The sequence below is a fragment of the Trachypithecus francoisi genome, unplaced genomic scaffold (genome assembly GCF_009764315.1).
Source record: "Trachypithecus francoisi isolate TF-2019V2 unplaced genomic scaffold, Tfra_2.0 Lachesis_group11, whole genome shotgun sequence".
Taxonomy (NCBI): Eukaryota; Metazoa; Chordata; class Mammalia; order Primates; family Cercopithecidae; genus Trachypithecus; species Trachypithecus francoisi.
Window position 1 is genome coordinate 123429159 of NW_022681456.1, and position 26630 is coordinate 123455788.

The 26630-nt window shown below is 39.5% G+C and overlaps 2 protein-coding genes across 10 annotated transcripts in view; one reads left to right on the forward strand and one right to left on the reverse strand.

Moving 5' to 3' along the window:
• Nucleotides 1-2835, reverse strand: part of LOC117090559 — a 72802-nt gene extending 69967 nt beyond the window's left edge. For 2 of the 6 annotated variants that reach the window (XR_004440055.1, XR_004440056.1), the window contains exons 1-2: nt 1230-2832; nt 17-120 (exon numbers count right to left, since the gene is read on the reverse strand). Coding sequence is in view for 1 of the 6 variants with exons in the window: in XM_033222924.1 (XP_033078815.1) it covers nt 1230-1686 (457 nt within the window). In the remaining 5 variants the exon portion in view is untranslated. Of the gene's footprint in view, nt 1-16; nt 121-1229 lie in introns of all 6 variants that reach the window. The other 4 variants (XR_004440052.1, XM_033222924.1, XR_004440054.1 and 1 more) reach the window with 3 other exon arrangements.
• YBX3 (Y-box binding protein 3) lies at nt 413-25344 on the forward strand. Of its 4 annotated transcripts, none has more exons than XM_033222901.1 (10): nt 413-997; nt 4708-4771; nt 5733-5766; nt 8226-8315; nt 10653-10775; nt 13970-14176; nt 20308-20405; nt 22318-22492; nt 23081-23181; nt 24780-25344. In XM_033222901.1, the coding sequence occupies exons 1-9, from the start codon at nt 745-747 to the stop codon at nt 23144-23146; spliced, it is 1110 nt and encodes a 369-aa protein (XP_033078792.1). In that variant the 5' UTR covers nt 413-744; the 3' UTR covers nt 23147-23181; nt 24780-25344. The 4 variants fall into 4 exon arrangements, with proteins under 4 accessions (XP_033078792.1, XP_033078793.1, XP_033078794.1 ...); XM_033222902.1 differs by having other exon boundaries at nt 22321-22492; XM_033222903.1 differs by lacking the exon at nt 13970-14176.
• Nucleotides 25345-26630: the final 1286 nt, after the last annotated feature.

Consider the following 26630-nt stretch of genomic DNA (forward strand, 5'->3'; position numbering starts at 1 on the left):
ATGATCCGTATATTACCTTTCAGGAGTAAGTTGCCAAATAGTCTTAAGGTTTTATTATTCCAGTTCTTAATGGCTGTGCTACGAATAGCTGCTGGGGCTTCATATATGTTGAATGACTGACTAGATGCAAAGGATTTAAAAACAAGTGTTGGAGACAGTAAAGCGCAGAGTAGTTTGGGTGCCCTATTTTACCTCTCCTATAGGTCAGCTGCGGGTGTCAAGATGGGTTGAGGGAGGAGAGCCCCGGCACCCCGCTCCAACAAAGGGTCAGCAGCGCAGGCTCCTCGGAACGCTCCAGACGACAACCCAGGCGCCTCGTTCACCCTGGCTTTCCTTGGCTCTGCAACGCGGCCCGCGCGCTCGCGTCCCGGCGGATTGGAGCCATGGAAAGGGCACCGGGCGCCTTTAAATGCTAATGAGAGCCCAGGGCCCGACTCCCAAGCCAAGTTTCCCCACCCTCTCCCCTCGCCCGCCCTTCCCTCCCGGGCCGGTGCGCCGCCTAGAAAAACTTGTGCGGGGCCATTTTTGGGGCAGTAAGATCCAGCGAGGAGCCCAACAGCGAGCGCGCAACCCAAAGCTCGAGCCGCCTCCGCCGCGCGACCCCACCTCGGCCGCCGCCGCCTGCGCCGCGAGATCCGCCCCGGCCTCCCCGAGAGCGAGCCCGGGCCGCCGCGACCACCAGCCGCGCTAACCGCCGACCAACCGCCACCGAGGCGCCTGAGCGAGAGCAGAGGAGGAGGAGGCATGAGCGAGGCGGGCGAGGCCACCACCACCACCCTCCCGCAGGCTCCGACGGAGGCGGCCGCCGCGGCTCCCCAGGACCCCGCGCCCAAGAGCCCAGTGGGCAGCGGTGCGCCCCAGGCCGCGGCCCCGGCGCCCGCCGCCCACGTCGCAGGAAACCCGGGTGGGGACGCGGCCCCCGCAGCCACGGGTACCGCGGCCGCCGCCTCTTTAGCCACCGCCGCCGGCAGCGAAGACGCGGAGAAAAAAGTTCTCGGTGAGTCAGGCCGGGGAGGGCAGGGGATGCAGTAGTGGGGCGGGCCCGGCCGGCCGCGGAGCACGTGTGGGCAGCTCGCGCTACGCCTCCCACCCGGGCTGGAGAAGCTGACAGCACGGGGTCCCCGGGGGTCTCCGGGTCCCCAGTTCCGGCCGCCGCTGGCCGCCTCCCTTGCCGGCGCTCCCAGGTGAGCGCGCTGCGCCCTGCGCTCCTCGCTACCGCGTGCACCTACCTTCTGGTTCCGGGCCAGAAAGTTTAGGTCTTAACTTCTGTCTAGCAGACGGGCACTGTCGCGGATTGCCGTGGTGGAAAATGCCTGCGTTTGGAGAGGAAAGGAGAGGCGGTCTGGGAGAGGGGACCTTGGGTAGAGATGTATGTGGACGTAGGGGAAGGACGGACACGTGAGCCTGGCACTTTGGGGTCTTTGCTTGGGATCTGGGAAAGGAGAGCATTTCCTTTGGGGAAGAGGAAGGCGCTAGAAGGAAACGGGGAGGGAAAGATAGAAAAGCTTCTTGCCAGAAAGGGTCGGGTGTCTGTCCCTGTCGCCCTTCCCACATGGGCATGGGAAAGACGCCATGCTCCTGTCGGCCACATGCCAGCAAAGAGGTGTTGCAATCGTCTCCGGGAAACTTGGATCTTAGTCCCACGTCCTCCTCCCCCTCTCTGTGCCCACTGCTGCAAACAGCCATTCAGTGTCCACCAATGGCTACACGCTTCCCTCTTCCCGGACTGTGGGAACGCACGTGGTGTAGCAGCTGAAAAAACTTCGTCGGAAGTAGGAGTATGACGTTAGTTCAAAACATTGTTACCTTGGCACTTGTAACCTAGGAAGGGAAACAGGAAGATGAAATGTTCAGATTTGGGGGTGGGGGGCGGGCAGTGGATGGAAAGGGTTTCTGTGATGGTTGTTGGTTTAGCCATGTAACTTAAGCGTTCTGTTCTTAAGTAACGCCCTGTGTGAGTTCTTAAACGCTTGCAAAGCGGGTGGGTGGTGAAGAACCTCCCTAAAGGGTGTGTGTCCATATCGTTCACTCTTTTAAACAGGAACACAGGGACGTTAACAGATGGTGTGGTGTAGGATGCTTCGGAGACATTTTCACTATTTGGGGTGGGTCATGTTTGTCTGATCTCTCTGAGCCCTGCTTCCCCTTTGGGAAGAAAGTTGAGGGAACAATGTGAGAAAAGTGTAACACCTTTCAATATTCCCCACCTTGAGAGGACTACTTTTCTCTTTTTTTCCCAGGGCTTTTACTAAGTCCCTACCAAACAATATGCTAATTGTAACCTGTGTAGGTTAAGAAACAAAATAGGCCTCATTTTGCTGGACTAAAAGTTGCTTAAATCTAGTCAGTAGTACATTGTGTTGTTGTTTCTAGCAAGTATTTATTGGAACACTTTCTGCCAGATGTCTGACAGAGACAACCTTGTGTTCTCCAAAGCACTGTTAAGATAACATTCTTAATGATACCTTATTTTTGTAGAAAGCTTTTGCAGTTTTTCACTTAATCCTGTACTCTTCTGAGATTGGGAAAGCAGATACTACTATCTTTAAAGATAAAGGAAACAGGTAAATGAAGGTTGATTTTCTCAACCAACTGCCTCTGCAGATCCCTGGTGATGAGTCTGATGACTTATCTTTCCACTCTTACTGCATCTCTCTAAAAATGAAGGACAGCCCTTTCTACATGACACCTCAACACTGTTTGTCTGTCTGGTGTGTCCTGCCATCCCCTTTCCTTTGCCAAGCAAACACATGGAAGCCTAGCATGTGCTAGGCACAGTGCTGACTAAAATGGATATGTTCTAGTATTTGCAAATGGGCCTTGAGTTCATAGGCACATAGACCAGGAAAAATTGTTTTCACGAGTGCAAAAAAATTTTCCTTCTGATAAATATTACGGAAATCTATGGTCTTCCTCCCCAACCCTTCCCCTTAGTGTATATGCAGTGGATTTATGGTTTAAAGCAAGAAGTCGGAATGAATTTGATCATATGAAGTCCTTGGAGAAGTATTTGTGGAATTACAAAACTTTTTTTAAAACTACATTGGAGAGTAAAAATAACCTTCAGCCTGGATTGAGGCTAGACCTGAGAATTATTTATCATCTTTTCCCTTTATTGTTAGTTTTGCCTTTTTAATCAAGATTATTCCATCAACAATGCTAGATATTAAAAAACAGTTCCAGTCTTTATATTTTCGCAGGTAATTAATTTTTTGGGCAAATAAAAAGAGGCACTAAAAGCATATTATTTGGAATATTGCCTGACTTAACTGCATATGCATGTATCAAAAACGGGCCTCTTCTGTGTACATTTGCATCTAAAACATCAACTGTTTTTTTTCTCCTTTGCCTTGCTGCTCCAGTTAGAGTGGCCTCAAGCCTAAGATTGCCTGGGTTTGATTTCTCCTTTGGAGAGATGAGAGATCTTTGGAATTAAAGCTGGAGAATGCCTAATCAATGTAGACTGCATAACTTTGGAGATATAAAGACATGTTTTTTGTTTTTGTTTTTCTTTCCCCCCCACAAAGAGAGCTAAAGTATTTTCCCAAGTATATCAGTCTAGCAAAATTCAGAACTAACCCTGCGTACAACAGAGCAAGTCCTAATTACTATTTTAGTTTTGAATTTAAAAGTGAAGCCTTACTGTTTATCCTTGGAAATTATAAACTTTGTATTTTATGAAGAGACAGCATGGATTGATGTTAATAATTACTTTCATTCTCTACTGAGCCTTTTTTCTTTTTTTTGTCTTTAAGGTAATCTATTATCAGGTTTCCTGTTTCATTAAGTCTTGATACTTGCTTTTTGCACTTCCTGAATTTAGAGAGGGACCTTTCCTAGAAGTACTGAATTTGTCATTCACAATTGATTCCAAAGATCATATTTGAAATAGTTGAGATAAATGTAAACCTACAAAATACAAGTTACTTGAAGTTTTATTTTGTTTAGATTCCTTCTCTTAATTCTGCTAAAAGCAGGCATTGTAGAGAAGTGGTCCTGCTCGTGAGGTAGAGACAGTGATCACAGTAAAGAGGGGGATGTTATGGAAAACGCTTAAGTTTGATTGGCACAACTGTAAACAAAGAAACAAACCCAAATTCATCATGTGGTTTGAAAAGGCCTGTTATGTCTCAGGGTGGTAAGTACCGAACTGGATTGAGACAGCAACAGTTCTATTATTATTCTTGACTCCTCTGATGGGCTCCCATTTGGCAACTGGACACGTTGCTTTACATCTTTCTAGAGTGCCTGTTAACAAAGAGTCACCTTGTTTCTCATTAAAGTTTGCCTAATATTTCGAGGTATGAAAGTGATATATTAAGCTCTTTCACTGTTTTATCGTAGCCCCTCTTTTGAACTTACAACATTTGTCTAGCTTAAAACTTGTAAGATTCTTCTTGAACATTTTTTTTTTCCTTCAGTGTTTCTCAATTTTAATGATTACAGAATTGTATAGACATAATCACTGCTTATCTTGTGACTTTCCTGAAAAGTTGAATAAGGAAGAAAGGTTTAGTCTTCTGAAAAGTGTTTCCTTAGAATATCTTGGCTTGCTCCATTTTCTTTTTCTAATGTATTTTGGAATTAAGCTTTTAATGGTTTCTTTAGGTATGTTTAGGCTTTGTCTAATGTTATCAAGATCTTAGTGATATGAGCTTTATCTCTTTGTAGGTCAGATACTAATTTATCTGCTTAATCCTATTTTAGCCACCAAAGTCCTTGGCACTGTCAAATGGTTCAACGTCAGAAATGGATATGGATTTATAAATCGGTATGTGTTTGTGTATATTTGCATGTTTTAAATTATACTTGTATTGTGGCACTAACAGTTTTAAATCCCTTATCATGCTTCATTAATGGCTTATATAAATTTTTTAGGTTTCTAAGCACTGTAAATATTCTTATTTCTAAGCTACTGATTTGTTAAATATTACTTAAAATACATTTCCAGGACACTAATAAATAACTTATTTCGTAAAGTCTAGTCATTAAGGAAAAAAAGGAGGGGGGACAAAATCAGAAATGGGAAGGGCCTTAGGATAAATGAGACAATATCCATAATTTCACAGATGAAGAAATGGAGTCTTAGACTGGTTAAGCTGCTTTCCTAAGGTCACCCAACTAGTGAGTAATTGAGCTGGATCTTTAACCCACTTCTGGTCCAGTCCTATGTAGAAACTGTAAACTGTAGCCGCTTTTAACCATACAGGAATGAGAACACAACTACAAGATGTTGGGATTATTCTGAGGTTTTTACATGATATCGACATTTTCTTTGCTTTCCCACCCTTAAAGTTCCTCCAATTTCTTGTCTCCTTTGGTGGGGTGGGGGTGGGGGGCTGTTTTAAGTTTCAGTGTAAGGAGAGCCTAGTTCACAGCTGTGCCCTGTCCTTTTAACTGTCTTGCTTTGCTTTTGCTGGGAGGAAAATCTAAGGCTCTGATTACACACCATGTGATTCAGAAAGAGACAGAGGAAGGGGATGTTTCTGTATGTTGAGTCTGTGAGCTTGGATCTAAGCACTGTGGCAATGTGGAGGAAGAAGGTGGGTGGCTTGTGGAGTTAGAAATGTTTAACAAGGATTGATTTTAGGTGTCTGAATTGAGTGTAGAAAATAAGTGAAAATATATGTTGTGTTTTGAGGACTTGGGATTTAAATTTATAAGACATAGGTTCTTTTAAGTTTTTCCACATACCTACTACCTTTAATTGTGAGCTTTTTGTCTTTCAACAGAAATGACACCAAAGAAGATGTATTTGTACATCAGGTAAGAGGGATTATAAATATTACATTTGCTATGTGAGAAGGGGGTATGTAATCTTCTGTCATCCCTTTCCCAAAAATAAGTCCTATGGATTATTATTTTAATCTAAACTCTTTCTGTGATTTATTTTGCAACAAGAGCTCGGTTCCACATTTTAAGATTAATAAGTTCTTCTGTCCCGTCATATTAACTGTTTTCAAATAGTTTTATTTTTGTAGTTTTATAAAGCAGTATTTGGTTAGACCACTTTCTAATTTTTAAAGGCTTTGAGTCCTTAGGCAAAAAAAAAAAGTCTGTTTCCATATTAGCATCCTGTTCTCCTGATGTGGTTCCTCCTTAGTGTTTGCCTGGAGCCAATCTGGCTTCTGCCTGGGTAGGTGTTGGTTAAAGCTCCTCTATCAGAGCAGCTCTCAATTGAAGTAAATAGCACAGAGAAGCAGATAGTAAGATGAGAAAACTTCCAGTTTCCAGGGTAGCCCTCACTCTTGTTAAATGAGGCATGTTAGGACATATCCAGGTCAAAAGATGCAAATTCCCTTAGATTTGCAGGAAACAGAGGCAATGGGTAAGATATGGAGCTTCTCTGCTGTTGGTACCTCAGTTTTTCTTTGCTTTGATAGCCTAGGATATTACTTATTTTGTTATTAATATGTCCTAGACTTCCTTTATAAAATAGGCTAAGAGAAGGAATACTATCCTTAGTGTTCTTTTTGTTTATTTAGTTTTCAGTGAATTGTCTGAAATATGCGTTCTCAGAGTATAACAATAAGGAAGATAGAGCAGCAGGTACTAATGCCAGTCCGTTCTCTTGCAATGCAGAAATCCAGAATACATCTGATTTTCTGTGTTTTTGTTTCCTTCTGTTTAGGTTTGTGTGTGTATTGGAGTGGCAGTAGGAGTTGGACATGGTGGTATCTAGCTATGGTTTCTATTGTTTATATTTCTACTTGACTGGATATATCTCAGTTGTACCTAGATAATTTGAGTAGATTTATTTTGTTCAGATACAGTGACTTTTAGGGTCATAATAGAGTTGTTTATAATACTTAGAGGTTTGAGGTTCATAGACCTTTTGGGGTAAGAATGCTGAAGACTGCTAGAGGTAAAGGTCCTCAGAAGTTGCTGTAGTGGTGGCTGGCTTTATTAGCCTGTGAGTATATGACCCGATTCCACGGTGAGGTTGTGTGGTGAGTCACCTCTGTGTTGAGGCCTGCCCAGTTTAACAGGAAAAAGGGAGAGAGCCGGCAGGGAGGGGCTGTTTTTGGAATGGCTGAATGTTCATGCTGCGTGCGCATATATCCTGTCCTGAACTGCCTTTTTTCCTCTATGGGTGAGGTCTCTGCTCTATTGGCTCACTATTTCTTTTCCCTCCTACTCAGAGTTAGGAGATGGGCTGGATTACACATGCTTAATCGCTTTGTAAAATAAGGTTGACCTAGTTCCATAGAAACTCAAGCCCCTTTAACTGTTTAGAGATACCAGCCAAAGAAATGGAAATGCATTGCAGGAATTATTTTCTGCCTTCATTGATTGAAAAAGAGAGAGCAGTATCTATTCATAAGGAGATATTTAGATGTAGATGTTTAATGAAGAATAGCATCTTCACTAACCTTTTAATGTATTCTCAGGAAACATAGGATTTGTTGACATATGAATTGTGTGATGGGGGAAATGTTGAATAAATATCATATAGGTAGAGTACAGGGATATGAATTACCTCTCCTCCACTTCCCCCATCATCCCTGGGGCTGTTACATTTGTGACTTCAGATAAATCACTTTAACTCTTAGCCTCATGTTAACTCATCTGCAAAATGGGAGGGAGGAGGGGGGAGGACAGATTATTGCTAATACATTCTGATTCTTGAGACAATTTTGTTTACTCTGTCAGAAATATTTATCCCCTTGGCATTTTAATTTTTTTTCTTTATCACTGCCTCCTTTCCCCATCAAGCCTAGCTCGCATTTTAAAAATCCCTATTGAAGTTAGTAGTTTCTGTTGTCTACAGGAACCTCTATCCCTAAAATATGTGTTTGTGTGTGTATGTAAGATCTCACAAAAGCATTTTTTTACCCTTGCTGATGGAGCTACAGCTTCATCTTTGGTTTGAGGTAATTAATACAGCTGATATGATCAGGTGATCAGCCTGTGACAGTAGTGTGTAGTCACTGCACATACTGCAATTATAGGAAAAACATGTTCTGTTTAATCTACCTGTCAAGATGAATAGCACAAATCAAGAAAGTAATGTGGAATATAGTTTTATAGTGTTTTTTTTGTTGTTGTTTTAGAGCTCCAGGTTAGTGGGAGAATGATGGAAAAATAATAATTGATCAGTAGTTTCTTCAGGTTCACTCTGGTGTACTTGAAAGCAATGAAATCTCTGGCCAATATTGAAATACACTTTGAATAAAATTTTCTGTTCTCTTTACTTCGAATCATATTTTCTGTTCTCTTTCCAGACTGCCATCAAGAAGAATAACCCACGGAAATATCTGCGCAGTGTAGGAGATGGAGAAACTGTAGAGTTTGATGTGGTTGAAGGAGAGAAGGTGAGAGGAAATTGTGGTTTGGTATCAAAAGGGCTGGCACATAGTTTTGTTGCACAGTAAATTGTCTGTCAGCCCCTTATTAATTGACATGACTTTGGAATTTTTGTACAATAGCAGGAAGTGACTTTTATACAGAATCTTTTTTTTTTAGATGGAGTCTCCCTCTATTGCCCAGGCTGGAGTGCATTGGCGCGATCTTGGTTCACTGCAGCTTCCGCCATCCAGGTTCAAGTAGCTGGGATTACAGGCACTGTCCTGTACTGCCACGCCTGGCTAATTTTTGTATTTTTAGTAGAGACTGGGTTTCGCCATGTTGACCAGGCTGGTCTTGAAACTCCTGACCTTAGGTGATCCACCTGTGTCGGCCTCCCAAAGTATTGGGATTACAGGTGTGAGCCACCGCCCCCAGCCAGCAGAAATATTTTTGGCATTGTCATTATAAACATTCTGCAATAAAGATACTTTAATTCTTATTTAATAAATGATCAACTCTGATTATGGAAAGAAAAGCTGATTTCTCAATTTCAAAGTAACTTTTATTTTTGTACCAAAGGTATGTATTTTGAAAAGCAGTTTAAAATTTAGCTATCTTATTATTACAACTGCTTTGCAGCTGGACGCGGTGGCCCACACCTGTAATTCCAGCACTTTGGGATGTCGAGGCGGGCGGATCTCCTGGGGTCAGGAGTTTGAGACCAGCCTGGCCAACATGGTGAAACCCGTCTCTACTAAAATTATAAAAATATCTGAGTGTGGTCGCACGCCTGTAATTCTGGCTACTTAGGAGGCTGAGGCAGGAGAATCGCTTGAACCAAGGAGGTGGAGTTTGTACCTCTGAGACATTGCACTCCAGCCTGGGTGACAGAGCAAGATTCTGTTTCAAAAACAAAAAGAAAAGAAAAAAAAAAAAACTGCTTTGGGGCAGAAGATTTCTTTTATCAAAGTAAAGTTTTCAGGCTGACTTGTAAGCACTTCTACCTACAAATAATACATGGTAAAGTATATTTTAATCTCAATAAAAGGAAATTGAAATTGAATATTAATCATTTTGTTTTCTGTTTGGTTTGGATTTTGGGAAGCTGAAGGTATCCTGATAGACCCTAAAATAGCTTTGTTCAGGTGAATTGAATCCAAGAAGTTGAGGGATTATCCTGAAGACTAGCTACAGAAGTTTTTAATACTGTTATATATTTAATTCCATGTCAGTAGTATCCTTTATGCTTTGTGTTTAGTCTGTTATAGATATTAGTAAAACAATGTTGAGTTAGATTATAAACATGCTAAAACTACATATAGCCCAACTGCCATGGCAGGTAGTCATGGCAGCTGAATTAGAAATTAACTGAATGAATGACAGGTTAACTCCCTGTATGTGTTCCTCCCACATACACATAGACCATTCCATAGTTCATGTTCCTAATGGCTCTCAAACCATTGTGTTTTAAAAGAAAACACTTTATTTCATTTGATGCAGAAATTTAAGTGATTATCTTTACCAGTGTGAGCTCCGGGGTATCTTGTAAGTCTTTTAGATTTCCAGATCACTCACCGGCACATGCCGGTCTCTGAGGATCTCTGATATCCCGTCCAATTTTTAAAAAATTGTTTTGGGTTGATTTTTCTTCTGTATGTTTTCAGAACTCGGGGTTTTACAAATTGACGTAGGATGTGAAATACGTTCTCTGAAATCTTCTTGGTCTACATTTTTTTTTACATTTTTGAAACATTATCCATTTGTCCATATGAGAATAAGAATTCTAAATCTGTTTCAAGGATAGTCTAAAGAAGGAAAGTGTAAAGAAGGACTACATGTGTGGAGAATGTTATTCATCAAAGACCCTTTCTTCTTGTTGCTGCCAAAATGGGAGAAGTTTCACTCATTACCTTTGTGCTGAACAGAGAATCACGTGAGCCCATGAATAGGGATTCCTTTGGTACCTCCTAGACTAACACAGGTTTCAACACACTCTAGGAAAGTAGCAGTATCTCAGATACTTCCCACTGAGGATAGTCTTCCTGGTCTAGCATTACTTCTACTTGGACAGTTGTATATTTGCTAGTTTATGTTCTTTAAAGAGGTTACACTTTGCTTTTGCGATTGGCATAGCTAGACAAGAAAGCAAAGCTCAGGTTGTGGGAGCACACAAGCCATACATGTTTAAATCAGGTTGTGAAGTGCCTTGCTCACTTGGTTTAAAACCTAGATCTGTTTTTTAAAATCACAGTGGGAATTCTTAGCATGTTCTGCCAGTCTTATACTCTTGCAGTCCAAGGCTGTTTTGTGAGTTAGCTTATGTTCTTTTTAATTTTGAGGCCATCTTTTTATTTTCTTCTCAGGGTGCAGAAGCTGCCAATGTGACTGGCCCGGACGGAGTTCCTGTGGAAGGGAGTCGTTATGCTGCTGATCGACGCCGTTACAGACGTGGCTACTATGGAAGACGCCGTGGCCCTCCCCGGAATGTAAGTTGCTTCTGTTACTTACTAGTGATTGAGAAATTCTTCATGCATGGAATTAAGTGTATGTACTTGGAGCAGATAAATGCCTTATCTTCTCCTGGAGACAAGTGATTTAAGTGATTTTTATTTTTTCTTTAGAGGAAACTTTTATCTTATTTTTTAAAATGTTTATTATTTATTTCCATAGGTTTTTGGGAAACCGGTGGTGATTAGTTACATGAATAAGTTCTTTAGTGGTGATTTCTGAGATTTTGGTGCACCCATCACTGGAGCAGTATACACGGTACTCTAAAGGGGAAATTGTGGTGCTCAGAAGTTTTAAAGAGCTACTGGTCTCATTAGAAACTTGCCATTCAGAAGTTGTATCAGTTAGGATATATTTGGCTACAAGTAATAGACATTTAATTATCTTGGAACAGGAAGACTTAAGGGAGACAGTGCTGAGGTTTTAACAAGGTTTCTCTTCATTTGGCTCTTTTTTCTGGCCAGAACCTAGTCACACATTCACTGGCAAAGGGGAATGCAATTTCCATCATTGACTTAACCTTGTTCATTCCTTGGTGCCGACACTGTTGACCTCTAAGAAAATAAAAATTTCGTTGGTGAAAGAATGGGAAATAACTTGTGAATAGGCAATAAAAGTGCAGGCCATGGAACTATTAACTAATTTGCCTTGGTTAAGAGACTGTTTTATTTAGCATAGCATTTTTCCATTATTTCAAAGGAAAGAAGCAATAAGTGATTCTGTGGATTTTTAGTTCGGGGAAAGAGTTTGTAAGCAAATCTGGCTGGAGCTTTCTTGGGAGGCTCAGTTTATAGGAGTATTCTCAAGGCATCTAAAATGGACCCAGTATATTTGTGGTCATGAGGAACTTACTAGATTTGAATCAGTTCTTGGTGTTTCTAGAATTAGAACCAGGTACTGGCACATGGAAGAAAACTCCGAATGTTTGTCAGCACAAGATTGTGACTATCTCATCCAAAGAGAAACTCAACAGAATTCAATATCTGCAGATTGAGAATGACCTTTCTTTATGTTTTGATAGATTTACATCTTTCTGTTTACCTAACTGCTTTTCCTCTTTATTCTGCCATCGTCACACCCTGCCCAAATTAATTCTGTCAGATTCCTTAGGACTTCTCTCTTATTTCTTTGTTTTTGCTTATCTTATTTGATTTTTAATAAGCTATGAGGGGGTAGCTAGGAAAGAGCTGCTGTAGCGTTTCCTACATGTTCTCTTTCAAGTTCATCAGAGTCACAGAGCTCTAACTGTGATTATTTTGACTCCTAGGTTAATTCAAAAGTAAAAGTGGTAGAAAAACATTCAGTGAAAAATTTTTCTTAAAGACTTCCCCTCCAAAACCTGAAAATGCTAAAGTTATGCATATAAAAGATATTTAGAAACAAAATTGTTAAAACGCTTAAGAAACAAAATTATTAAAACTCTTAAGTGTAGACATAAATGAGCTTTTTTGTCGTAATGTCTAAGTCCCAACAACTTGTTCAGTATCTCTCAAAAGAGCTTGTTCAGCAGTGCTGGTGCCATTATTATGCTTTGTAAAACTCTTAAAGATTTGATTGTGTGAAATGCAAAAGAGAAAGATAAGCCTAAGAAGAAAAACAGTTTATGTTGTCTCACACTTAATATTTTGGTAAGCATTTTCTGTGCAAATAAACATTTACATAATTGTGAATCTCATCTTTGGTAGAGGTTTTATGAAGAGTAGAAAGGCTTGATTTTTTTTGAAGTTAGACTAGTTGAGGCTTTTTTGGAGGGGGAGTTTGGTTGCACATGTGGACTTGTTCTGGAAGGGTCCAAAGCTGAAATACACCTGTAAAAAAAGTAATGGGTCATTATTTTGCTTTTTTTATTTATTCATTTTAAAATCTAGTTACTTCCCATTAAAGACAATTGCATATCCCCTTTAAAGTCAGATATGAAATCACACAGCCTTTGTAGGATGTTTGGTTTTTTAAAATGTAAAATGGTAATATATGATATAATTTAGAGGAAAAATATAAAATGAATCAGTAATTTCCTTTGTTAATAAGTTCTATATTTAGAAACCTCCAGTATTAGGGCTTATTACTATCAGAGTATGGTTAAGCTTTACTCTTAAACATATAAAGGGAGTCATGCCATAGGTCGGTGGTTCTCAAACTTCTTGGATTTGGGATCTGTTTTTTTTTGTATTTTTTTTTTTTTTTTTAGTAGAGACGGGGTTTCACCGTGTTAGCCAGGATGGTCTCGATCTCCTGACCTCGTGATCCGCCCGTCTCGGCCTCCCAAAGTGCTGGGATTACAGGCTTGAGCCACCACGCCCGGCCAAGGGATCTGTTTATATGCTTACATGTTATTGAGGATCCTAGAGCTTTTGTCAATGTGTATTTATATTAATAGTATATTAGAAAGTAAAATTTAAAGTATTAATTGATTTAAAGTAACTATATGTTCATGAAAATAACAGTATTTATGGAAAAAACTATTTAAATTGAAAAGAGTGGTATTGCTTTATACTTTTGCAGATCTCTGATGTATGGTTTAATAGAAGATAGCTGGATTCTCACATCCGTTTCTGCATTCAGTCTGCTGAGAGACCACATGTCATTGTAGCCTTTGGGAGACCATATACTTCTGAGAGAATGCCTGGGAAAGGCAAATAGCATCTTAGTAATATTATGGCAATAGTTTGACCTCGCTGACCCCTGGAAGTTTTCAAAGATCCCATCCACACTTTACAGACTGTTGTAGGAAGAATACCACTTGGGTCAAATATGTTGGTAACATCATAAAATGAATTCTTTTTTGGCTTTTCCCTGACATTGCCTCAGTGGATGGTAAATCCTGGGAGACACGCATTTGATGGAGCTAAACATTATAAGCTTTGCAGATACTCTTGGGGTGGTTGGTTAGCTGATAACCAGTTCTAATTAGATGAATATTAAATTGATTGTAGATTGATTGCTCTTGCTTTTCTGCTTCTTGGTATTTTATCTGCACAGATCTACTCTAATCTTAATGTAGTTTATCCCAGGAAATCACATGATAATCTGGGTTAAATGCATTTTGTCTGTATAATGGAAAGGATTATTGCTTTGGGGAGATTTTCTTTTGGTGATACTCATCCTAAATGGTGTTCTTTGGTTCTTTCCTTGCTAAAACTTCTTCTGAATCTCTGTTTCTTTGCTTCGCTAGTACGCTGGGGAGGAGGAGGAGGAAGGGAGCGGCAGCAGTGAAGGATTTGACCCCCCTGCCACTGATAGGCAGTTCTCTGGGGCCCGGAATCAGCTTCGCCGCCCCCAGTATCGCCCTCAGTACCGGCAGCGGCGGTTCCCGCCTTACCACGTGGGACAGACCTTTGACCGTCGCTCACGGGTCTTACCCCATCCCAACAGAATACAGGTAAAATTGCAACTGAGACTTCTCTTCAGCAGTCCTCACCCTTCCGTCCTTCTCTGCCTCCTCTTCCTCCTCCTCCTCCAACACCAGCTGCCAGAAACCTTGCTTATGGCTTCCTGATGCTACAAAAGCTTGAGGCAAGGCCTTCAGTCTGCTTTTTCAAAGCAGTCATTCCGGTAACATTTCTAAAAGCAAAACCACGTGTTCCATGCCTGTAATAGGGAACCCTCGTGGCTGAAGTTTCTAGTTGATAGAAGGATGAAAAAATAATTAAGGTAACAAGACAGGTGGAGTGTGTAAGAGCTTGGACTCTGAAGTCAGGCTTAATTTGAATCCTGTTTCTGCTACTTACTTGTGAGGTTTTGAGTAAACCAAGTTTTGGATTAAGTTCATCCATTAAACGGGGGCGTTAAATGCCTGCACCATAGGGTTGTGGTGGTTAAATATAAAGGATTTAGCAAAAGATGCCTACAGCATAAATAACGTTTATAAAGTATTAGATTTAAATGAGATAGTGCTGATTTTTAAAGGCAACCCACCACAACGGAGGTTGTTGATTATTGATTCTGCTTTTTTACTGCAAAATATTAGTACAGCTGTTGTGAGTTTGTTTTGTGCTTAATAAACCTTACATCACCTTTGCAGTTCCTAGGGAACTTGGAAAACTAGGGCTAGGTTATCATTTTTGTTATCACTAGCCACAGCTTTTTTCTCCTTAGTATCCTTGGGGTTTCTTTTTGTTCCCCCCACTAGATGTTTTGACTGAACATTGTGTTCAGTCTGTTCTTTGCTACCCTTCTCCTGTCCCATCATGCATGACTGTGTTCTTTCTTGTTTTTTTCCTTCTACTCTTCAACAGCTGCTCCTGACAAATGTGCTAAAAATAACAAGTAGACTTACATATATGGAGAGATTGGGTACATGAGACATAGTAGCTTTAGGGCAGCACTCTGGGCTTCTAGGAAACAAGGACAGGAAAAGTCAGTGAGATTGTAATATGCACTTATCTTTAGTGTCTTAATAGTGGTTTCCTGAAATACTCCTCCTTAGTGTTTGGCATATACACCATATGTCACGTTTGCTGAAAGCATGGTGATTCTTTTTCATATCTTTTGAAATAAAATGTATTTCACCTTAGGAATTGAAGTTTCAGAACAAAGTCATTCCTTAGTGCCACGTAAAACATGATGTGCAGAAGCTAATCGAAAGCTTCTTTTGAACGTGCACACTTATTCCCATAACCTAACTGCATTTAGTTGTTGACTGAATGACTGACTTTCCTACCTATTCCATGTCAGAAGTAAAAGTTGTCTTGATCCTTTAAACAGTATTTTTTAATAATTTTAATAATTAAAAACAGTATTTTTTAATAATAATAAAAAATAATCAGTATTTTTAATAATAATTTTTAATTATTTTTTAATATCTACTAGTTCCCTGACTAAGCAGTCTGATTGAGCCAGTCAAGATCATCAAAAGAAAATTCCTAAAGCTCTCATCCATATAACTAAGCTACTTCGAAGTTGTCAGTGTGATGTCTTAAAAATATGGATCTCTAGGATGGTAAAATTACTGAGATCAAATAGAAAAGTCTTTGCCAATATATTCTATTACAACACTATGAAATTTATTGGGCATAATAGAAAAAAATAGGAATATATAGGCCTGTGGTATTTGCCTTATGCAAGGACATAATATAGCATGATTTATTAGTGACTGAATGACTTCCATTTTTAAAGAAAATAGTTCTATAGGTTTGAAAATTAAGTAGAATCGTTCACTGAGCTACTAGCTACTTGTTGTCTTTGAGAAAATAATTATATGATGGAGGGAAGGGAGCAACATTGTGGCATCTACCAAGTGACAGATACTTGGAATCAGTTCTTTAGTTCTCTCCATAGCCTGAGGGAAACAGCGGTTTCCATATTTTTTGTTGTTGTCACAAATGAAGGAATTTGATTATTTCTAAAAATCAGCAACTTTTATTTTACATGGACAAGAAGTGGTAGAACTTAATTTTAATTCATTTTGTTCATGTCACCCAGTCTTTCTGCCAGACTCTCATCCTTTAGACACCTTAACTGATGTTTCTGTCAGTCTTTTTTTGTGACTCACAGTTTCTGAGGAAGAAATGGCCGAGCTTACTTAGGAAACTAAAGAGAGGCTCATGTGATGGGGATGATGTGAGTGAAGCGGGGGAGGGTATGAGGTGAGATCTCAGGGGAGGTCAGTCATGCTGGTGGACCACTGTGAAGACTTGACCTACTGTAAATGTGATAATAAGCCAGTAAAGGGATCTCAACAGTAAAGAAACACTTAAGAGATTATTGGACTGTTTTGTTGGGACTAGACCACAGAAGGCAAGAGGTAAAAGGAGGGAGAACAGCTGCTGTAATCTCAGTAGAGAGATGCACATGGGTTGTTTTAGAGAAGCTGTCAGTGCAAGGTCTCACTAAATGATTAGATTTGGAAGATGTTTTAAGCATATAGAGGTGTCGTCATTTCATGATGGATTGAATGAGGAGTGTGAGGAATGGCAATGTATTGTATGAGGAGTAAATAATACCTCTCTAGTTTTGATTTAAACAAATATGGGAATATTGAAGAAGATTGGGTTTGGAGGGAAAGGTGAAAATTCTTTGGAGGTCTTTTTCTCATATTAAATTCACTTAAGTGGAGGTGTTAAGTAGGCAGAAAAAAATAAAGTAGAGGGAAGAGGTAGGAAGTGGCTGGAGGATGGAAGGTGTAGCCTTAGATACAGTGGTTGACAGCATTTTGAGGAGTTCATTAAGTTGTAGTTGAGAAGAGACCTGAATGGAGCAAGGGATCAAGTCCATCAGGTCCCAGGGAGAGCGTGAATGGGAGTCTGAAGGGGAGAAATGGGATTGTAAATAATGATTTGGAGGTTTTTTAAATTTATTTTTATGTATTTATGTATTTTTTTGAGATGGAGTCTCGCTCTGTCGCCCAGGCTGGAGTGCAGTGACGTGATCTCAGCTCACTGCAAGCTCCACCTCCCGGGTTTACCCCATTCTCCTGCCTCAGCCTCCCGAGTAGCTGGGACTACAGGCGCCCGCCACCTCACCTGGCTAATTTTTTTTTTTTTTTTTTGTATTTTTAGTAGAGATGGGGTTTCACTGTGTTAGCCTGGATGGTTTCAATCTCCTGACTTTGTGATCCACCCGCCTCAGCCTCCCAAAATGCTGGGATTACAGGCGTGAGCCACCACGCCTGGCTGATGTGGAGTTATAAAACAGGATATTTAAAGCCATAGGGGCAGGATGAGACTAACTAACTATAAGGTGAGTGAGTGTAGGTGGAAATAGGATTCCAGGATCAAGTTCTGGGACACACCAACAATTAAAGATTAGGAAGATGAGGATTGTCTAGCAAAGGACAATGAGAAGGAGCAGCCAAGGAGAACGTATTTCAAGAATGAAATGTGTTAAATGCTTGTTGATAAGTAGAGGAGATTAAGCTGAGAATTGATTATTAGATTTGGTAACTTGGAGGTTAGTGGTTTAGTGAAGACAAAAGTTTAAATAGAATGAACTTAAGAAACAGCAAAGGGTGAGGAGACATATCCCCCATTGAGGTTTCTGTAGTGGTGGTCATGGTGTTTGGTTTTTCTCTAGTATGTATGTCTGTAAAGAAATGGGGTAGTAGCTGGAAGAAGATACGAGATCAGAGCAAGATTTTTGCATGATTTGATTTGCTTTTTACAATGCAGAGTTGCCCGTCTCTCCCTTACCCCTTATCTCACCAACAACTTATAAAGCCATTAGATGGGCAGATCAAGGTAGGTATGTGTGTTTGCCATACACGCACATACATGCACATACATAGACACACATATATATATATAACATTGTGTGTATGTGTGTTCCATAGTTCTGTCTATTGAAAGTTCCTGAAAGCAGTGATACCTTAGTAACAGCATTGAGCATACCTGTCCCCCAATTTTTTTTGTTTTTAAATAACATTCTCAAACAAAAAGAATTCCCTTTGGAGAAATGGCTGATTTCAGAGCTGGGACAGAGAAAGTACAATATGAGCCTGGAACATCATGTGCCAGAAAGGGAAGAAGTACTCACAGAATGCTGGAAACATGTCAAAAGGATATGAGCCAGCTTGAAGGGGTTCCCGTTGGCCAGTAATGATAGTAACAGATTACAATTCATTGAATAAAATAGAAAACCATGAGTCCATAAAAATATAAATAAATAAACCAATATATTGAAAAATATGATAAGTAATAGTATATTTACACACTTTGTAAGTACTTCCTCACAAAGGACTCATTAATTACAAAGAAGGAAACAGTCAACTTACAGAGGATGACCCTGGTGGCAGATAACCACCTTAACCACTTATCAAAGTGAACGTTGTCAGTAATGGCACAAATTGGAACTATATGCCACCTCACAGGATGCAGTGAGGAGAATGCAGTATCACTTTTGCTGGGGATGCAAAAACAAAATCTAATCATTAGTGAACACCAAATAACCTAAGTTGAGGGATATTTTACAAAATAACTGGTTTGTAATCTTTAAAAAAGCATCAAGGTCATGAAAACCAACGTGTTGGCTCATGCCTCTAATCCCAGCACTTTGAAAGGCCGAGCTGGGTGGATCACGAGGTCAAGAGATTGAGATCATCCTGCCAGACATGGTGAAACCCCATCTGTACTAAAAATACAAAACATTAGCCAGGCATGGTGACACACACCTGTAGTCCCAGCTACTTGGGAGGCTGAGGCAGGAGAATCACTTGAACCAGGGAGGCGGAGGTTGCAGTGAGCTAAGATCCCGCCACTGCACTCCAGCCTGGCGACAGAGCAAGACTCCATCTCAAATAAATAAATAAATAATTGCTCCAAATAAAAAGATATAACTTACTTCAGTGCATAATTCTAAATGGTGTTTTTGCTATAAAGGGCATCATTGGGACAAATGGTGAAACTCGAATGGGATTTGAGAATTACATGTAACTTTTCTGTAACTTTGTGCTTATTTCAAACTTTTAAGAAATTGAAAAGTATGCGTGCTGTTTCACTGGGTATTTATGCTTGGATGGAAATGATAGAAAAAGCAAAAATATATAGTGAAGGATAGAGTTAACATGCTGTATCTATTTGATGAGAATAGAGAGGCTGTTGGTTGCAAATATGAGCTTGGATCACTTACCCAGAGTAATGAGAGACAAGAACATTCTGATGTAAATACAGGGAGCTTGGTAGATTTGCTAGTGAGAATGTGGAAACTGTCTTCTGACTGTTTCTCTTTTCTTGACAAAATATGAAGGATAGTATTTGGCTCCTAGGAGGCGGAAGGGATGTTTTGAGATAAGAAAATAAAGTTAAGCTATGGCTTGTATGGTAAAGAATTGCAGGCATTGTTGGTGGGTTTTTGTTTGTTTGTTTGTTTTTTAAGTTGTTCTTTCTTCCCCTTGGAAGTAGTACAATAAGTTAATTTTATTCCACTGGGCCGGGCGCGGTGGCTCAAGCCTGTAATCCCAGCACTTTGGGAGGCCGAGATGGGCGGATCACGAGGTCAGGAGATCGAGACCATCCTGGCTAACACGGTGAAACCCCGTCTCTACTAAAAATACAAAAACTAGCCGGGCGAGATGGCGGGCGCCTGTAGTCCCAGCTACTGGGGAGGCTGAGGCAGGAGAATGGCGTAAACCCGGGAGGCGGAGCTTGCAGTGAGCTGAGATCCGGCCACTGCACTCCAGCCTGGCGACAGAGTGAGACTCCGCCTCAAAAAAAAAAAAAAAAAATTTTATTCCACTGGCTTAAAGTAACTTTGTTGTAAAGAAAAATAAAAGAGTATTTTATTTAAAGAGATGAATGAGATGTATCCGATTTCAAAATGTTAAATTGATGCACGAAAATAAAGTGAGGTGCTCTGGGATTAAGCAAATGACTGTTCTAGTCAGACTAGGTTTGTCTTCCTTTGCAGTCGTTCACAAAGATTTACTCATAAATAGTTTGTGTTACCGCTGAGAGTGCCTAGCTTTGTAATGAAGCATTTTATTTTTTACTTCTAAAAAATGTTCTGAACATAGCTGTATGCACTGTATCTTATCCCCTGTGCTGTGACACTCACTGTCAGCTCTCATTGCCTCTCCAGGCTGGTGAGATTGGAGAGATGAAGGATGGAGTCCCAGAGGGAGCACAACTTCAGGGACCGGTTCATCGAAATCCAACTTACCGCCCAAGGTACCGTAGGTATGTCGCATTTTCCACTCATTGCTCATTAAAGGACTTGTGTGCACAGTGGTAGAATGAGGACCGTGTGGTTCTGTTTTAATGGATTCGTTATATATCTAGAAAATGGGAATGCTTTGACTGCATGCCAGAGTTTTCAGGTGGTGGTGTGACATTTCCCCCCTACTTAATACTAGATTTTTTAGTTATCTCTGCGCCAAAGCATCATTTTGTATTCTGGAACTATAATATGATGTAAATTAGTACTTAATTTTTATCAAAATAAATCAGATAAATGATTGGTGGGCAATTCCGTGGTAATGCTGCAAATGGAGGAAGAATTGAGTGTCAGAGGGTGTTTGGGATACTGAATATTAATCCTCGAGGCAGTCCAGTAGAGGGGTTAAATCAGATATAATCAGATCACCTGAATTTATCTTCCTGCTCTACAGTTCATTAGATGTATATTCTTGGACTGCATTGCAGCCTGCACAACAGAGTGAGACCCTGTCTGAAAACAGAGATATTCTGTAGTTGGGGATTAAAGGTACTAATGCAACTAAGATAATTAGTGTGGTACCTGATAAAGGCCTCAATATGTATTAGATACTTTTACCACCATTGAGGCTAATATTAGTGAATGCTGGGTTATTGTATTTGTGCTTTATTCCTTTTGAAGACTGAGTTAGGCTAGACTCCCTCCCTAAGATCCCTTTGAAGCCTTTTATACTATAAGCCTGCCCATTCTTTTATCTTACCCTTTGTGGTAAGTGGAAAAACTACAACTTCCTTCCTGAATGGTGTTTATGCTACCTTGAAATGTGTCAATATGGGTTTATTAAAGGGAGAAAAAGTATATTATACTGGGAAAGGATTCTACCAATATAATTGTAAAAGGATTGGATCCTTTTTCTTCACAAGGTTCCCTCCAGTTTTAGGCATAATCAAGAATGATTAAGTACTAAGGACTTTCAAATAAAAGAGATGGCATAGAAATGTCTTATTGGAACAAAAAGGATGCAGTAGCATGTGTGAGGTTCAGCTTCGTCAGTCCCTGGCTATGTGATCTTGGAAAGTCATAGTTGACCTTTTTTAACCTATAAAAGCAGCACTTTTATACAGCTCAACCATTATCGTCTAAACTTCTTGGTTTTCTCGTTATAAATCTCATCCACAGAATTACCATTCAAATTAAATATTTAATTTGAAAACCGACTAGCACAGACTCTGACATATAATAATGTTTCTTCTCATGTTTCATTCCCTTAGTCTCTACTAAATTCTGTTCATGGAAGGCAGATGCTAGACTACTCTTCTCTTTTTTAATTTTCCTATTCTTAGTGCTTATCAAAGGGTCTGATAGGAACAGAGTATGTGTTCAGTATGTGTATGTGCACTGCAAATATGTATTCAAATGAAAGGGGAAAATGATGGAAAACTAAGTGTGTGTTTTTTGTTTTTTGTTTTTTTTTTCATGAAACCTCTATTCCTTTTGCTGCATTGGCCTGTGAATAATTCTAGCAATAAGTACTGATCACTTGACTTTTTTTTTTTTTTTTTGAGATGGAGTCTCCGTCTGTCACCCAGGCTCCAGTGCAGTGCCACAGTCTCTGGTTGCTGCAACCTCTGCCTCATGGATTCAAGCAATTCTCTTGCCTCAGCCTCCCAAGTAGCTGGGATTGTAGGCACGTGCCACCACACCTGGCTAATTTTTATATTTTTAGCAGAGATAGGGTTTCACCATGTTGGCCAGGTTGGTCTCAAACTCCTAACCCTGCCTCAACCTCCCAAAGTACTGGGATTACAGGAGTGAGCCACTACGCCTGGCCCTGAACACTTGACTTTTTAATTTTTAAAAATAAATAAAACCTTATTTTCTGGAGAAGCCCTGTCCCATTGGCACTTGTTCTCTTTTGTTCTGTGTTCCCTCCAGCAGGGGACCTCCTCGCCCACGACCTGCCCCAGCAGTTGGAGAGGCCGAAGATAAGGAAAATCAGCAAGCCTCCAGTGGTCCAAACCAGCCGTCAGTTCGCCGTGGATACCGGCGTCCCTACAATTACCGGCGTCGCCCGCGTCTTCCTAACGCTCCTTCACAAGATGGCAAAGAGGTCAGTCCAGCCAGTCAGGGTGGATTGTCTTTAATCCTGTCAAACTAGCATTCTAAGAGTGGTTTTATCACATGATAACCTGACACTTAACAAATACAAAAACATTTTGCTCAAGATCCGTATATATAGGGTATGCCTTGCGCATAACACAGACCAAATATTTGAATCCAGTTGACATTCTCTGAAAGAATGACCCATACTAATGGGGATTCAGAGCTCATACATTTAGGGCTCTTCAAATAAGAGAGGCATTTATCGAGAGGAAGCCGCCTCTGAGCATGAGTTGGAAGCAGTTGTATGTCACAGACTTCATGGAGAGTAGTGGTATTTAGTTTGCCGTTTGTAAGCTGTTCTTCTATGGTACTCATTTTGTTTTGTTTTTTGTTTTTGTGGGGTTTGGGTTTGGTTTTGTTTTGGTAGAAATGCCAGGGACTGAATATGGTACTAATTTTTGACTCATACATAAGAGTAATTTTTTGCATGCTAATTTTCCTTCACAGGAAAATTCAAACTTTGAAGAACTTTCAGTCTTGAACTTTCCACTGTCATGTGACTTTATCTGATTTATGGCTTTGTTTTGCATTTTAGGCCAAGGCAGGTGAAGCACCAACTGAGAACCCTGCTCCACCCACCGAGCAGAGCAGTGCTGAGTAACACCAGGCTCCCCAGGCACCTTCACCATCGGCAGGGTAAGAGCTGGGGCAGCCCAGTCTTGAGTTGATATTTTCTGTTTAGTATTACTGGTTTCTCAACAAGAGTACAAATTAGTCTAAACTAGTTCTGCAGTTCATCTGTGCCAACCCTTTGTCTCTGTTGGGATTCTGTGGAAAGAGTGATTTGGTGGTTAAATATTTCTGGGATTGACCTCATTTTGATAAGCTTTGGTGAGGGTATAAGCATTCAGACAGAGTTGATGACACTCAACTTCTTTTTTCTAGACAGGCAGTTTTTTAACTGCTAGTACCACTTAGGAAAACTGATGCTAAAAGTTCCTAACAAAGGCCTGGTTTTAGTAATCAGAAACAGTTTCAGAACCTGTTAAGTAATCAGAAACAGTAGAATAAACTAAAGGGTTTTTTTTTTTCCTTCTCTTTTCCTTTGATAATCAACTTTATTTATTTTGAGGCAGTGCAGCATAATGTATAAGAGCCAAGGTTTTTCTATCCAATGCAGGCTCTACTGCACCTCTCATTTGCTGGGTGATCTTGTGTAGTTTATCCTCTGTCTCAGTACTGTCTGCTACTGGTAAGAATTAGGATACTAATTATATTTACTAGGGTTGTTGCAAGGATTATTAAGTGAAATAACAGGAAGTGTTTACAGTAGGGTATGGTAAAGAATAACCTCATAAAAGGATAGCTTGTTATTTTCTTGTCATTTTCTACTTTTTTCTGTCTTTTAAAGGTCTTGGACATTTTATTTACATAGAAAGAATTATAGCTAGAAAGATCAACTCAGTTATAAGTTCTGGGCTTTTTTTTTTCCTATAACCCTTTTAAGTGAGACTTTAGTTCTTATACTTCTTGGTTATCACCCTTTCCATTAGCTTTTAGTTAAGAAAGAGGTTGTAAACTCAGTGTCGATGCTGTTTTTCAAAAATTGTTAACATTTCATAAATGAAGTTTTGGGATTATTATAAGTGCTTGTGTCTTAAGGCCATCTGCTTTTATATCCAATGATGGGGGATTTTAGTCAGCCTTTAATTAGGTAGGCATTTGCTATGAGGGCAATATTCTGTTTTATCTTGGGTAGCATGGACAGTCTGTCACAGAAATAAGTTCCCTATTCAAACTTGGAATTAACTGATTTAGAGTAGCATATTAATCATAAAAATGATCATAACCTTTTATGGAGTAACATTATTTCTAGGTATTGTTTCTAAGGAAATAATTTTAAATATTAGGAAAAAATATTTTTACAATTTAGTCTGTCTGACATTTGGTAAGTAGCTAACTAATTGTGGTATATTCATATTAGGAGATAGGGTGCAGCCACTAAAATGATTTTGAGTATTGTTCATTAGTAATGGTAATTTTCATTTATACAATTTTATAAAATTTTTGCTACTATGTACTGACTTCTGGTTTATAAAAATACTTTATTAAAAAGGGAGAGTTTCAATTTAATTAACATACTGCTTACAGATCTATACAAGATATGTTTGTATTTAGAGCATTTGAAGTACTCTTTTTCTAATTATATGAAAAGCAGATAATTTCTGCCTTTTTATTCTTTAACTCATTATTACTTTGTCACTCTTTATAAGTTTGATTTTAACTTTTCCCAGGTGACCTAAAGAATTAGTGACCATTCAGAAATAAAGCAAAAAGCAGGCCACAACCTTACCAACACCAAAGAAACATTCAAGCAATAAAGTGGAAGACAAACCAAGATTTGGACATTGGAATGTTTACGGTTATTCTTTTAAGAAACAACTACAAAAAGAAAATGTCAACAAATTTTTCCAGCAAGCTGAGAACCTGGGAATTCTGCACAGGAGACAAGAGAGCAGCCTCCCCAGTTTCAGCAACCGCTAGGTTTATATTTTTTTTCCTGGTTTTTACTGTTTTGGTAATATATATATTGAAACAAGAAATATTAATACTGCATGGGGAGAACCCCAACCAAAGAAGTCTGAAATATATAGTAAATGCTTTTTTTTCCGTTTTTGTTCATTTTGGATGCTGGTGCTAAACCTCCAAGTGTCATGATTTAAAAAAAAAAAAAAATTTATGTCCTTATTTATTTCTAGGATGAGGGGAGGATAACATTTTTGCTTTCTTATGTGACTCTCTTTGAAAATGTGCAGTAAGAAGTTCCTCAAAAATAAAATTTTTACCCTTCAAAGGACAGAATGTTTAATAGGAGTGTATTTTTGCCGACCTTAGCCTGTGTTTGTCTTCTCCACCACTTCTTTTACTTGACTTGATTAGTGGTAAATTCAAAGCCAAATGTAAAGTTAAATTAACACTATTTCACAAATTTAGGCATATAAGCTTGAGATGATAAAAAATTGGATTCCTGTTGAAATCTACAGCTGGAAATTCACAAGTTCATGTCTGAGTTCAGTAGTAGGCATGAATTATTTGGTACTGTCTCTTTGAGTAATCTTCATTCAGTGGGGTGACAAGGGTATACAAGGGAGTTCTTGCCTTTTTGGGTTCATTCACATTTCTCCCCCACTCCCAGCCATGGTGCCCCTAAGTTGAGAAAAACTATAGGAGCTGTCAGTGCTATGTAGTTATTTTTCAGATCTGCTGCAACAGTACATATTGAGTCTAGGTTTGTGGTAAACATTATTCTGGTGGCTAGGATGGAACAAACCAGCAAAATACCATTGTTTCAATGACCAGGCACATACAGAAAATAAACAAATATGGAATTTAATTCAGATGGCAATAAGTGCTGTTAAGAAACAGATATGGTAGGAGGATAAGGACTGGCATAATTATACGGGTATGTTGATTTTAAATAGTGGGGAGGGTCTCCTATTTAAATGGAGTCCCAAGGTGAGGGATCATTAAACATTTTGAGTATCTGCAGGGAAGAACACTGCAGGTGGAGGGGACATTGTTTGCCTAATAAATGGCAAGCAGGTGAATGTGAACTGTTCAAGAACCTTGTATTATATTGAAGTTAAAAAGGTTGGTAAAAATTGGTAATAGGCCAAAGCAAAAAAAATCAACTATATAAAAAAGTATTCTATTAAAAAAGTCTCCTATCTTGGTTCCAGTTTCCTCCAGGTAACCAGTTAGCATATCTTAAGAATACATCCATTTCACATATTTCATGTGTGTGAGTCCATGTGTGTGTGTATGTGTGTGTGTGATTGGCAGACTAATGGAAATTTGAGAAGAGGAAATGAGCTTAAATTGTGCTTATGTTAACAACTTAAAAACAATCATTAGACATATCCGTGTTTAAAATTCTATGGATAATTCAACTATACTATTTAGCCAGTCTTCTTTTTCCTAACTTCCCCTTCTCTGTTCCTGCTCACTTTAAAGCTATTCTAGTATAGAATATTTCAAACATACTTTTTAAAATTTTTTAAATGTACCATATACTTTTTGGCACCGACTTTTTTTTCACCTAATATTTTTCCTATTATCAACATGTGTAGAGTCCTCTCATCATT